We start from the raw sequence: 12856 nt of genomic DNA on the forward strand, positions 1-12856 counted from the left end.
TGTCACAAACAGTAGGTTTAATCCCAAGAAAGGATAACGACACTGCTTTTCGCAAGGCAGTTGAACAAAATATAAGCTAAGCTAAAATAGGTTATGGTGATAAAAGCATGAAATTTGGAACAGATGATCCTTAGAGGGTCTAAAACTAAATTTTAACCAGTAACACTTAATTATGTCAGTCATCTGGCCACCTCTCAGGTGACGTCATCAGGTGGCTGGGCAAAATATTATTTTTTTGAAAATATTCAAAATCTGATGATTCCAGCGGAAAGAGCATGAAATGCTGACGAAAATCGAGGTATAAAACATGCCTTGAAAATCTTCCTATCAAAAGTTATGGAGGCTGAAAGTTTTTTGATGACGTCATCACAAGCCTTTCTATGCAAAACTTAAATTCAATTCCTCAATTTTCATCAGCATTTCATGCTCTTTCCGCTGGAACCATCAGATTTTGAATATTTTCAAAAAAATAATCTTTTGCCCAGCCACCTGAGAGGTGGCCAGATGACTGACATAATTAAGTGTTACTGTTTAAAATTAAGTTTTAAACCCTCTAATGATCATCTGTGCCAAATTTCATGCTTATATCACCATCTGAAGCATTCTTACCCTTTTATGTGCTAACAGACCTCACCTGCTTCTAGTTTAGCAAAGAAAGTCCTAAAAGCAAACTTTTGAAAGCAGTCTTGTTCTGTACCTAACCATAACTTCTACACATCCATAAAAATATACCACCCTGTGAAAACCGCATTTAAATACTCTGGAATCGATTAAATCGAGTAACTCCGGGGCCTTTTTCTCACACCTACATTATTACTCTTAGAAAAGCCTAATATCTAATTACGTCAATACACATAGATGGTTTCAGTATAAATTTGGGATAACTATTTTTAAAGTCTAAAAAACCGTAAAAACCTTGTAAAAGTATTTAAAATTGTCATTAATAACAAAACAAGGCAAAAATGTTTGGCGGAGATTAGGGTCATATAGCACATAATCTCAAACCATCTTAGCATTCTAAAATTCGTAGTTCTAAAATTCGTAGTTTGACAAGGTAATTAAAATACTCAAAAAGGGAAAAAATAGAAATTATTGCAAATTTTCTTTTTTGTTATTTTTATTTAGTGACACCTTTTTAAATCATGCTGTGCGAGCACAACAACCAGGCGCCCTTGACGACACATAAACCTGTAAATTTCAGAAAGTAATAAGTTTAAAAAATTGAAAATCCAGTGGTAAAATTTATAATTTCCTTATAATATTTTATTTAAATAGTAGCTGGCTTGGACATGGAGAGATCTTCAGACTAGCTTATAACGCGAAATGAAAACTGAACAACGAGAAATGACTTACGCTATACAATTTGAAACCAATGAAGGGAAAGCAAAATGGAAATTCTAAAAATGTTTTTTAGAGGGATTGATAGGCATTAGTTTAGAGCCATAAAGTGTCTATTACTTTAAACAATAAATAAATTTAATTTCACGAGACTTAGCAATTCAGCAGACAGGCCGAGCCATTTCTTTGCCAACAGCATAATAACATTGAACCAAAAGCTGAGCGAAACTGCAAACCCGATGAAAATATACTCCAGTGCCATCATCTGCATCAACCATGTAGAAGACTTTGGAGAACCATCCATCGTTGTAAACATCTTTGGGAATCCTCTGGACTTGCTTTGTTCAACCTCTGATCTCCACACAATGACATCTGAACCACCATCATCACAGCAATGAGTGTTGCACTTATTGCAATAAGGTCATTTCTTCTTGAGATCAGCTTTGACTTTTTCTTTCAACGTCTTCTTATAACTGAAGATGTCACCTTTCCATTTTTTGACAGTTCCTTTCTCACAAACCCAAATCTCTTTTGCAACCTACAAAGTTAGATTAAGACACGATTACGATATCTAAGTAAAAAGATTCCGTTGAGAACGGACCGAGTCCGAAACATGTCGGGAAAAATCAAAATATAATATCCGCTTTCTTTTTCACCTTTCAACATAAGTAAAAAGTTCTATAATCAACTAAACAAAAAATCAAAACAAACAAAATTAAGAAAATTACAGTGACGAAGACAAAATGGACATTAAGACTGTAGAAAAGCCTGCTCAAAATCATTTCATGGTGGTAGAGACTTCGTACTTATACTTCGTACAAAATGGTATTTGATGCCACTACTTGATGGTCAGTAATACATAGAAGGGTCAAGGGTAAGTGTCGAGCAATCCAGAGAGAACGAGAGGCGCCCTCTACTACCTTCGGGTGGATAGCTATCGAAAGAGGAAGCTTTAGGTCAACTCCGACTGCGATCGCAGATTTACTCACCAATCTAGAGTCGGGAAAATTACGGAAACATTTCATCTCAAACTCAAGAAAATACGGTAGGTGCACCTTCCTTCTCCAGGTTTTATGAGAAATAAAATATCATACTGAACTTACTTGCATAATGAGTCGGAAGTCGTGGCTCACTTGAACCATGCCGCCGTCAAATTCGTTGATCGCTTCGGCAAGGGCGTCGATGGTTTCGATATCCAAATGATTGGTAGGTTCGTCAAGTAACAGCATATGTGGGTTTTGGAAGGATAACCATGCGAAAATGACACGACTTCTTTGTCCGTCTGATAGTTGGCCGATAGGACAAGTCTATATTTTTAAGTAAAACAAAGGTGTTTTAAATTAAAACAAAAACTGCAACATCCTCCGAGAATACACAAGGAAAAGCTTCCCTGCAGAACATTTTCCTTCCAAAATACACAGAAATCTTTAAAGACTGACAACATTTTCCTTCAAAAATACAAGGGATAGGAGATTTTAACATAAGGTCTTTATACTGTACCTGTTGTTTTCCAGTCAGTCCATAACGACCAAGAAATTTTCTCATCTTTTCTACGTCTTTTTCTTTAGGGAAAGTTTTCAACATCCAGTCCAGACTTGAGCAGTCCATTTCCAAAATTTCGTGGAGATGCTAACATAGAATGACAGAGAGAGAGAGAGGGCAATGTAAGAGTAATAGATCATTGTTCAATATAGAATATTCTTTTGGGAAGAAAAACTCATTCCCATTTTCAAAATGTAACTGATATGTAGAGATGAACATAATATTTTAGGGACCTTATGTAGACGAAAATTCGTTTAGACGGAAGAAAACAAATAATACCAGGAAAAACAAAATCTAAAGTCTACCTGGTGGAATCGACCAAATTTCAGATGTTGATGTGTTCTAACAATCCCATCGGTAGGGGTGAGCTCACCGCACAACAATTTCAATAAAGTACTTTTTCCAGCTCCATTAGGGCCAACTAACGCAATACGAGTATCCAAGTCCATACCGAAATCCAAGTCTTTGTAAATCAATGGCTAAAAGAACAATTACATTAGTAAGACTACATAAACTACTGAGATGAAATTCTAAAGACATTCTAAAATAAAGTCTAAAGACATAATGGTTGTAATACAGTGCTCGTAATCATATTAAAAGTGTTTAAGAGCAATATATTGTTTTCTTGCTTTATAGAATTCAAAAAGATTTTTGGGTTTTAAAGTTTACGGAAAGGAAATTCCTTTTCTATTTGGAATGTTGTCGGCCAAGTTAGTTAGTTAGAATTGTGATCGGAATTCACCATGCATACTACAAAAACAATTCAACAGAAAAACTTACCCTGTCTTCTCGGTAACCGAAACTGATATGATTGACCGCAAGCACTGGAGGTGGTAATTTTCCACAATCAGGGAAGTAGAAATTGATACTCTAGCAGGAGAAAAAAATTATTCCCGTAAAAATACACGAGTAGAACAACATGGTTTTACATAAATACGTTGAAAAGCTATTTTCTTTAGAAATAGTAAACTTTCCAAGTACAGGATGCAAACTTTCCTTCATATGCTTGGTGGTGTTAATAGACAATGAACGAGCCGGATTTATTTTATGTAAATAGTTATCTCTGCCTTCCAAATTTTGCCTTAAAAAATTCATAGTGAGTGAAACAGGGGGGGGGGGCAGCCCCTTAGAAAACAAGAACTATTTCTTACAAAAGACTTTTACCTTACAAATACACAAAAGATTTTCGTCAAAAAAATACTTTACGAAACTAAAGTTCCTACCTACGTAAAATAACATTATTTCCTTCAAAAATACAGAAAAACTTTCCTCAGAAAAAAACAAAGGAAAATTTTTCCCGCAATAGCATTTCCGTTTGAAAACAAACAGAAATCTCTCTAAAAAACAGTTTTTTCCTTTCAATACAAATAATAAAACATACCCTTTCGGTTTCGACTTTCTGAGTGAGTCCACCTTCAACCATCTTTGCCAGTGTTTTTTCTTTACTTTGAGCTTGTCGAGCCAATTTGGCACTTCCGTGACCGAAACGGGCAATGTAGTCCTGAAAAAACCAAAAGACTATTGGATGGCTGCAACTTTTGTTTGTTATGCAGTTAGCAAGAGAGCGCACGTCTCAAAAATCAAACCTCCTTTCTCTTTTTGGGTAATATCCGGTATTATTATCCGACGCGCGTAAATAGCGACATTTGATTGGCTTCTTTACTGTCCAATATTTTCGAATATCTAGCTTCTATGGGGGCTACATATTTCAAAAATTGACGTCACACAACGAGTTCAATAACAATTCAGCATCTTCTTTTTGACGTTACGTCACAAAATAAAAATAAAACTTATGAATAAAATACTACCAAGAAATCAGATTTACGAGCATATAAATTGGAATTATGTTAGAAAACGAGAAATATTTTAGCAATGAACGGATAATAAACCATTTATTTGGACGCAGTCTCATCCAATGTGAAAAATATTGGGCTACGAGAAAAGATACCGAACTCGGCGAAGCCTCGTCCAATATCTATTCTCGCACGCCCAAAATTTTTGCATATTGGATTCGACTTTGTCCAACAACTGCTTAATATAAAGAATTCCCAAAAGTTATTACGCGCAAAATACCCAATCAAAATACAGAAAACTGTCCTGACGACCAAACGTGTCGTTGAAGCCATCGTCATCTTAAAAATCAGATTCAGCAAACGGAAGCACGCTAAGTTTAGAAACTATTTTAATGAAAGGGGCAAAGTAGAGAGTTGTTCAATATTTTAATGAAAGGGTTTTAATATAATACCTTCATGTGAGCAATTTCATCTTGTTCCCTCTTGTATGCTTTCATTTGATTCTCTTCCAATTCAGATTTGGTGATGCAGTATTGGTCAAAGTTACCCTATGGAAAGTAAAAACACATCATTTAATTTAGATCTTAGATCTTCCAACGGTGAAAGAAATTCAAAATCAACACTGACAACCATCCTTAAAAATACCACACCTCCCTTGTTATACATATTCTGGTCATCATGAAGTTGGCCAAAAATACGAAAGAAGTTATTACACGCAAAATAAATGATTTCCTAGAATCCTAAAAAAATCAAAATATAGAAAACTCTGCAAGGTCTGTCCAGACGACAAGTTTATTTTATATTGAAATTTGAAAATATTTCCTTCTTGTCAGTATGTAAGTGGATGATGGGAGAGATATTTCCTGTTCTTATATACCAGTAGTGTTTTTTACTTACTGTATAGGTGATAAGTTTCTTTTGTGCCATAGTGATAATATTTGAGCAAACACCGTTCAAGAAATCTTGAGAGTGTGAAACAAGAACCAAAATACGTTTGTATGTTTTCAATTCCTCTTCAAGCCACACACAGGCCTCCAAATCTAAATGGTTAGTCGGTTCGTCGAGCAATAAGATAGATGGTTTCACAAACAGTGCACGAGCAAGGGACACCCTCATTCTCGTACCACCAGAAAAATCCCTGGTTTTGGTTGCTTGCATGATAGGTGTGAACCCAAGACCGTGTAAAAGTCGACATGCAGTAGCCTCAGCAGTGCCAGCTTCCAATTCGTCCAATCTCTCGTAAATGTCCATCAATCTGGGAAAGAAAGAAATTTGATATCATTGCTATTACTGATAAGGAAGAGAAGCAATGGATTTGTGATGCAGATCAATGTTGTCGATCAGCTATGATGATCTACATACCAAACACAATTCTAACCTAAGTTCGTGAGGTCATTCAAAACCCTAAAATTTTTAAACTTTTGTAATTTGAATAAATCTTATGGTCCTTTGGACAACACAATTACAGTTAAACTGTAACAAAAGATTAGAAGATCATAAAGTTGAAAATACCTGTCATGAGCCATTTCGTCATCAGAACGACTTGCCAGTTCGTCAGCTTCTTCTTCCAACAATTTACGTTCCTCGTCCACTTCCATGACACATTCCAAAGCTGTCTTGTCCGATGGTTCCACTTCGTTTTGTAAATGGAAGATGTCAAAATGTCTTGGAATCGGTAACTCTCTGCTTGCTAGAGCTTCCATCAAAGTAGATTTACCTTGAAAAACGAAGTAATGAAGAGGAAATTCAAAGAAAAACTGCTCTGACAGTGAGACACTTTTTAAAACCTAATATCTGTTCACAATTAGCGTGCAATAGTTTCTAAATAATAGACTAAACAGATTGACCACTTTTTCTTAAAATTTTAAAAAAGTGCCATTTACTAAAATTTAATTTTTACAGGATGCAAGGATTGAGAAAAAAACAAAATGCAAAAATTGTCTGAAATACAAGAACCACAGATCAAGATGCACAAAAATTGGAAAGTAAAAAATGATTGAATGAAGACATACCACATCCATTAGGTCCAAGTAAACCATATCTTCGGCCAGAGTTCAATTCACATGATGCATCAGTCAATAATTCAGCACCATGATAACGTAATGAGATGGTTGACAAATGAAGATCTCTTGACTCAGGGTGGGAAGCCAAAACACCAGAAACAGATAAATTGGATAGTTTGATTTTGGCAAACTTGTTATCTAGGGATCCATTGGGAGCATTTCCATTGGGAGCATTTCCATTGGTTTGTTCGGTACCGTTGGTCTTGGCTGCTGGTTTAGCTTTGCCTTGGTTCTTTTTCTTTTCTTTGCGTTTCTTTGCTGCTTCTGAGGGCATTGTTGACACTGTCTAGTTCTTAAATCGTAAGAAAAAATTCAAAATCAGATTGATATTTAATATTTTACCCTAAATTGACTTGAGATTTTCACCACTGATAGATGTTGACCATCCCAGACTGGGTGTAAAATTTCGTTTTGGTCACATGTGTGAGTATTATTTAGACCAGACTGTAAAAAAAGGCTGAATTTTTCAGCCAAGTCAATAACATTGACATTAACATTGTAAACCTGATGAAGACCTCAACTAAGGAGGTCGAAATATTGTTTAAAATAAAATTTACATGAAGAATGACCATTTGAACATACATAAATGAAAGTCAATAACATCTTTCGATCCTGAGATAAAGAAATCTAGAGATGATTTAAGAAAAAAGTGCAATTCTTTGTTTCAATCAGTTGGCAAAAAATTGACCGTGTGCCCTAAAAATAAAGGAGTTACAAGATTTCACAAGTGAAAAAAATCAAGCTGGTCCCATTTTCTGGAATTTTCAATGAACGATGACGTCATGTTGTTGATGCCTAAATTTTGATCCAAGATGGCAACTCAAGTTTTTTTGGAAGTGGTACCCGCAAAAAAAGCCATTGCAGTGTTAAAAATTAACATCTCACCGCGCATCAATCATCATCACCTTTTTAGTTCAGTGCCTTTTTTATCATTTTTGGCATCCCCTCACATTTTTCACAGTTTTTCAGTTTTTCTCACGTTTTCTGCATTTTTCAGTGTTTTTCTGTGTTCACCATTTTGGATTCTATTTTGTTTATTTATGTTAATTTATTCAAAATATGAATTTTTCCAATTTTTTGTTTTCGTCAGTAATTTATACATTTTTATCATTTATCCACTTTGCTATGACCTAGAATTTATATCATTCTGTAAATTACACATTTTCTAGAATTTGCTACTTAAGCAAGGACTTTCATTTTCACATCAGTTCAACAAGAGATTTCATGAAATAAACTTCAAGACTTAGTCAACTTATAAACTTTTCTCTTATCAACATGAGTTTTGTTTATTAATCTTGTCACACCACTGCCTGGATTATTTCAGCCATTTAGTTTTTCTTTTCTTTCTTGATGCTTTTGCATCATGAGGCATTAAGATTAGGCTAGGACTACGTAGCTTCAGCCAGGTTTCTAGCTCCCCCAACAAAGCAAGGTCCCTCAACAAAGTAAGGTCCCCCCAACAAAGTAAGGTCCCCCCAACAAAGTAAGGTCCCCCCAACAATTTAGCTGTCATGATATAAAAAGCGCTTAGTCAACAAGATGAGCTAAAAACAAAAACATTAATCTACCACCCCCGTAGAAAGAAGTCAATAAAAAATATATGCGAGTACAGTACTGATAAATGAAAGCTAAATTTTACTTGTATTAATATTTATGTTTACAAATCTTTTGCTTTTTATATTTGATTTAATAGTAAGATAAGATATCTTTTGAAATTAGCTGGACAGCTCCCAGAGTCTCAGTCAGATCATCTAGGTCCCCCCAAATATTTTGCCTCCAGGCTCTTTAAAGGCCAAAATTTTTCTTAGCCCCCCCCCCAAAGCAAAAGTAAGGTAGGGGTTGAAGCTATGGACTAGTTTAGTTTATTTCAAGTACTACTATTCAATCAATTAATCTACTAATATTCAAATTTATATATTCAAGCAGGCTTATATTTTAGACTTTAGTTTATACTTTAGACCAGGGGGGGGGGTCGGTAGTAAAATCTCAGTCACATAATGACTAGTAGTAAACGTCTACGGTAGTGGTGTGACGAAAAATCGAAAGAATATTTTACTACCCAGGGTAGTTAAATACTAAAATCTATGTGTTAAATGTGGAAAAAAATTTACTACCTGCGTAGTTAAAAAACTGGTAAAATTAGCAAATTTTAGCTATTTTTGTAATTCTTTTAATTTTTTGGATGACTTTTCTGAAAAAATCTGGAAATTTTTATAATTTGAAAAAATTTTCTGTTGGAAAGTTGTTTGCTGCAAACAAAAAATTCTCGAAATTTTTTGTCAATATAAAAAAGACTTTAATTCTAAGGGCAAAACATTAATTTTTGTGCTAAGTGAAAAATGTGTCACAGAAATAATCATTTTTTAGCCGAAAAGCAACCAAAAAATAGGTGGTCTCCATGAAAAATTGTCCCAAAAAATTTTACTACCAGGGTAGTAAAATACCTATTCCAAGAGTCTGGGTGGTGGTATGTAAAAATTCGTAAAAATCGTTTTACTACTCATATATATGTCTGAGATTTTACTACCGACCCCCCCCCTGTTTAGACTTTTGACCGATATCTTAGTATTTTTCAATCTCAATTTTCAGTTTGAACATCATCATTTCACCACATGTTACAAACACTTGTGACTGCGCCTCCAATTTATTCATCTCCACTCCTAAATCCTTACAGAGTGCAGCAACCCGGGCTAATAACCACTATACCATAGCACCCACTTCCAAATCTATCAATATAACATTGAAATAGAAAGCTTGAAACAAAATTTGTTATTTTTTAATTACCAAGCGGTTTGATTTTTTGCTCTTGATTACACACTTGAGTAAATTGCTGTGATTGGTCAAAAATGTATAATGTGTAAAATGGATCATATGACATGAGGTCCTGCATGTTCTGGCAATATTATCTGGAAAAAGCTAATCTGGTAGATGTCTTCTCATCTGTAGATCCTTTTCGATTTCTTGTTTTCAAGGTTGGCATGGATCAAATTTGTTCATCTTTGGTTCAAATTTTAGGAAATCTCTCAATGTTTTCTCACTGGTAAATTTCATAAAGAGCATCAGGTTATTTTTCATAAATCCCTTAGGGATTTTTACCACAATGCTTACAAGTTAAGTAAATGATGAAACACTTTCTTAGCATTAATCTTTCATATTCAGTGGGACAATAATGTGTCAACAAAGGGTTCATTATCCACAGACCGTAACAAACAATACAGGGCTAAAAACATTTAAGGAGCCTTGTTTTCTTGTCAGGGGTTTCAAGTGATACGTAAATACTTGCAATTTTTCCTCAAAATAACATAAATTCCAGGCAAAATAAACTCAAAAAACTGTCACAGTCAACCTTAAGGCATTTTTAGACCTGATTCCTGCGATATAACCTAATTTTATGTCAAAATAAGTACTTGGTGTCATAGAGGGTCTTTTCACAGCAACAATAGTACGAAATTTCTCTCATACAAAATTTGGTTATTTTTGAGTATAGAGTTTTGAAGTACCATCAATTGCGGTTACTTTCATAAGCCAGGGGTAACAATCATCAACTCCAAATCACAGACCATCCAAAGCTGCAAAAATTGTTAACTGAGTGACGCAAGTAGTTGCAATTAACGCTACCATTTTAGAATTACTTTTTTTGCAAGCGAGTATTTTTGTAGGGTGGTCAGGCCAAAATTTTCCCCTCAAATTTTGAAAACCAAACTAATTTTATTTGAAAGTCCTTACCTTTGTGAGAAAAATGAGGGGTCATTTGTTAAAATTGGTTAAGTAGTTCAAAGTCCTATTTAAAACCACAAAAAACCACCTTTTCAAAGAATCGCCTCCTTACACCACGCCAGCAAGAAATAATTTTCGGAAGCACCAAAATCACGCCAAAAATGGCGGATGAAATCTAGTCTTCCGTGTGGCAGGGAGTGAGGAGTTTTGCTGGCGCGGTCTGAAAATCGGCCCAATGACTTTAGCCTATTACTAATGAGCTGGAAATGATAGCTAAAAACAAATTTTACCAATGAAAAGCTGAAACCCTTAGCTTTCCAACGATATATGGTAGTCCTGATAAAAATTTCAGGAAAGTGCCGAAAAATCAAAATTTCTTCTTTTTTCTCGATTTAAAGACGGCCCGTAGATTATCGAAAAGGCTACCACGTGACAAACTTAAGTACTATCTTTCCCGTGTTTTATAAAAAAAACCGCGAGTCTATAACTAATCCAGCTCAATAGCGATAGCCATTTGAAAAATGGTGGTCAAGGTAGACGGGGGTGCCACAAATTCCAAGTCGCCATTTTTTCACCTTGATGTCTAATAAATGGTATATCTTTTTATTGAAGGTAGGTAATGGGATGGGTTTTTTTCTTTGTTTTCTCTGATAAATTCTGAGTATTTCAAAAAAAGAATGAACAAGTTTGGAGTTGTTAAGGATAAGTTATGATGGATGGAATGTTCTAATTTTGATTTTCGACTTGTTCCACGCAAAAAATCCTGACGAGTGCGCACCCTAATTTTTGGCAAGAAACTTGTCCAAACCAACTTGCACGAGAATAAAGTCACATTGTTGATCAAAATAAATCATCCTGGATGTAGTAATTCAAATAATCTATACGTGGCACAAATTTAGATGCTACTGGTTGGTTTGCAGACATGTAATCTCAAATTTATTATCAATATGGGATTTAATAAAACATATACAATCCAAATGAAGTTTGTTTTGATGACCAGAAAATGTTGTGGTTTGCAAGTCATGAAAGTTGCCCTTCACTTACAGTATAAAAATAACCTTGTTGACAGTAATATATATACAAATAATTCACCGTAGCATATTAAGACCTTGCCGTAACTTCCAGTATGGATTCCACGAAATCTTGCGCCGAAGATATTTTTCCGTGCAGCAAGCCTCACGCCAAGCAAATTTCTTTTGTACCAACATTCAATTTTTCAATAAGGGTGCAAGATGGGAAAAGAGGCGCATGCGCCAATATAATTAATAAATTGACGTGAGCGCAAGCGAGCAAAAGCAAATTTAGCCAAATGGAAGCTAAAAATCGATGGATTATGGAGTCATTCACGCCGAGCTGGAATTATTACTATACGCCAACTGAAAATCAAACAATCTTTGTAAGTACCCTTACGCCAATGCGCCAAAAACGTTTCAGTTGTACGCCGAAGAACTTCGGCGTTAGTTACACGAAATCCATACTGGCGTAACTTCCTAACTGAAGTGCACTTTATAGTTTTGATTCCCATTGAAGAATCATATTCTGGTTTTCATGTTATAAGATGCTGTTTTAGAACTTTAGAGCTAGCCTGATTGATTTTTAGAAAGATTTCTACCAGTGGGATTCATACCCACTAAATGTTCCGATGACCAGAGACCCAAAGCTCTAACACTGATTCCATGCCAAGTCAAGAGAGTGCTTTTGATGGCTATTTATACTGTACAGCTGAAAGCTTGCCTAAATACCAAACAATCTTCAGTGAATCAGTGAAAAAATAATGTACCATTTTTTCTGAATACTAGACAGAAAAAATGACAAAGTACTGAAGTACTCTGTCATCAAAAAAACTTGACCCCCCCCTCAGGCTTATCATGTTTATATAACCTTCTCAAGTTTGGCAGAAAATATACAAAAAGTCGAAATGAAGGCCAGGGTTAACGAGAGAAAATAAACTATAAATAGGCAAAACTTCTTACATTTAGATGAGTTTGAAGTTGGGTTTTCTTCTCCCAATAGATCCCTTGACCACTCCGGCAAAATGAAGGAAGCGTGTTTTCGATAAAAATTTTACGGCAGCGCAATATTCTTTTTTACCATTAAATTTACGGACTCATCAAATATGATTTATTGTCAAGGCAAAAGAGCAAAATATGGCACTATATCTGGTCTGTAAATTTAAAATCGAATACCGAAGCTGGCGCTTCAAATCAAAATTCAAGATGGCGGGTGAGTTTCTGTCAAAATTTCAGGGTACTTACTTTTTCGTGATACTTCGTTTTTGATTTTGATTGTACTTTACGGTACTCATCCAATTCGTGGAATCCGATGATTGACCATTACTGATATACTGTTGGAATCAGCTCTCCTGAAGTTGAAATAATTAGGAAGCAGTGGTTCGTCTGGCAG

At 35.2% G+C, this 12856-nt stretch overlaps 1 protein-coding gene across 1 annotated transcript; it reads right to left on the bottom strand.

Annotated features, from left to right (window-relative positions):
- Window positions 1-1099: 1099 nt before the first annotated feature.
- LOC136808587 (ATP-binding cassette sub-family F member 2-like) lies at window positions 1100-12571 on the bottom strand. Its single transcript, XM_067065121.1, has 11 exons — window positions 12427-12571; window positions 6686-7028; window positions 6186-6390; window positions 5571-5928; window positions 5126-5221; window positions 4262-4381; window positions 3661-3750; window positions 3186-3359; window positions 2839-2967; window positions 2442-2645; window positions 1100-1876 (listed from the first exon to the last, which is right to left on the bottom strand). The coding sequence occupies exons 2-11, from the start codon at window positions 7008-7010 to the stop codon at window positions 1760-1762; spliced, it is 1818 nt and encodes a 605-aa protein (XP_066921222.1). The 5' UTR covers window positions 7011-7028; window positions 12427-12571; the 3' UTR covers window positions 1100-1759.
- Between the last annotated feature and the right edge of the window lie 285 nt (window positions 12572-12856).

This window comes from Clytia hemisphaerica, unplaced genomic scaffold (genome assembly GCF_902728285.1).
Source record: "Clytia hemisphaerica strain Z4C2 unplaced genomic scaffold, Clytia hemisphaerica genome assembly, whole genome shotgun sequence".
Taxonomy (NCBI): domain Eukaryota; kingdom Metazoa; phylum Cnidaria; class Hydrozoa; order Leptothecata; family Clytiidae; genus Clytia; species Clytia hemisphaerica.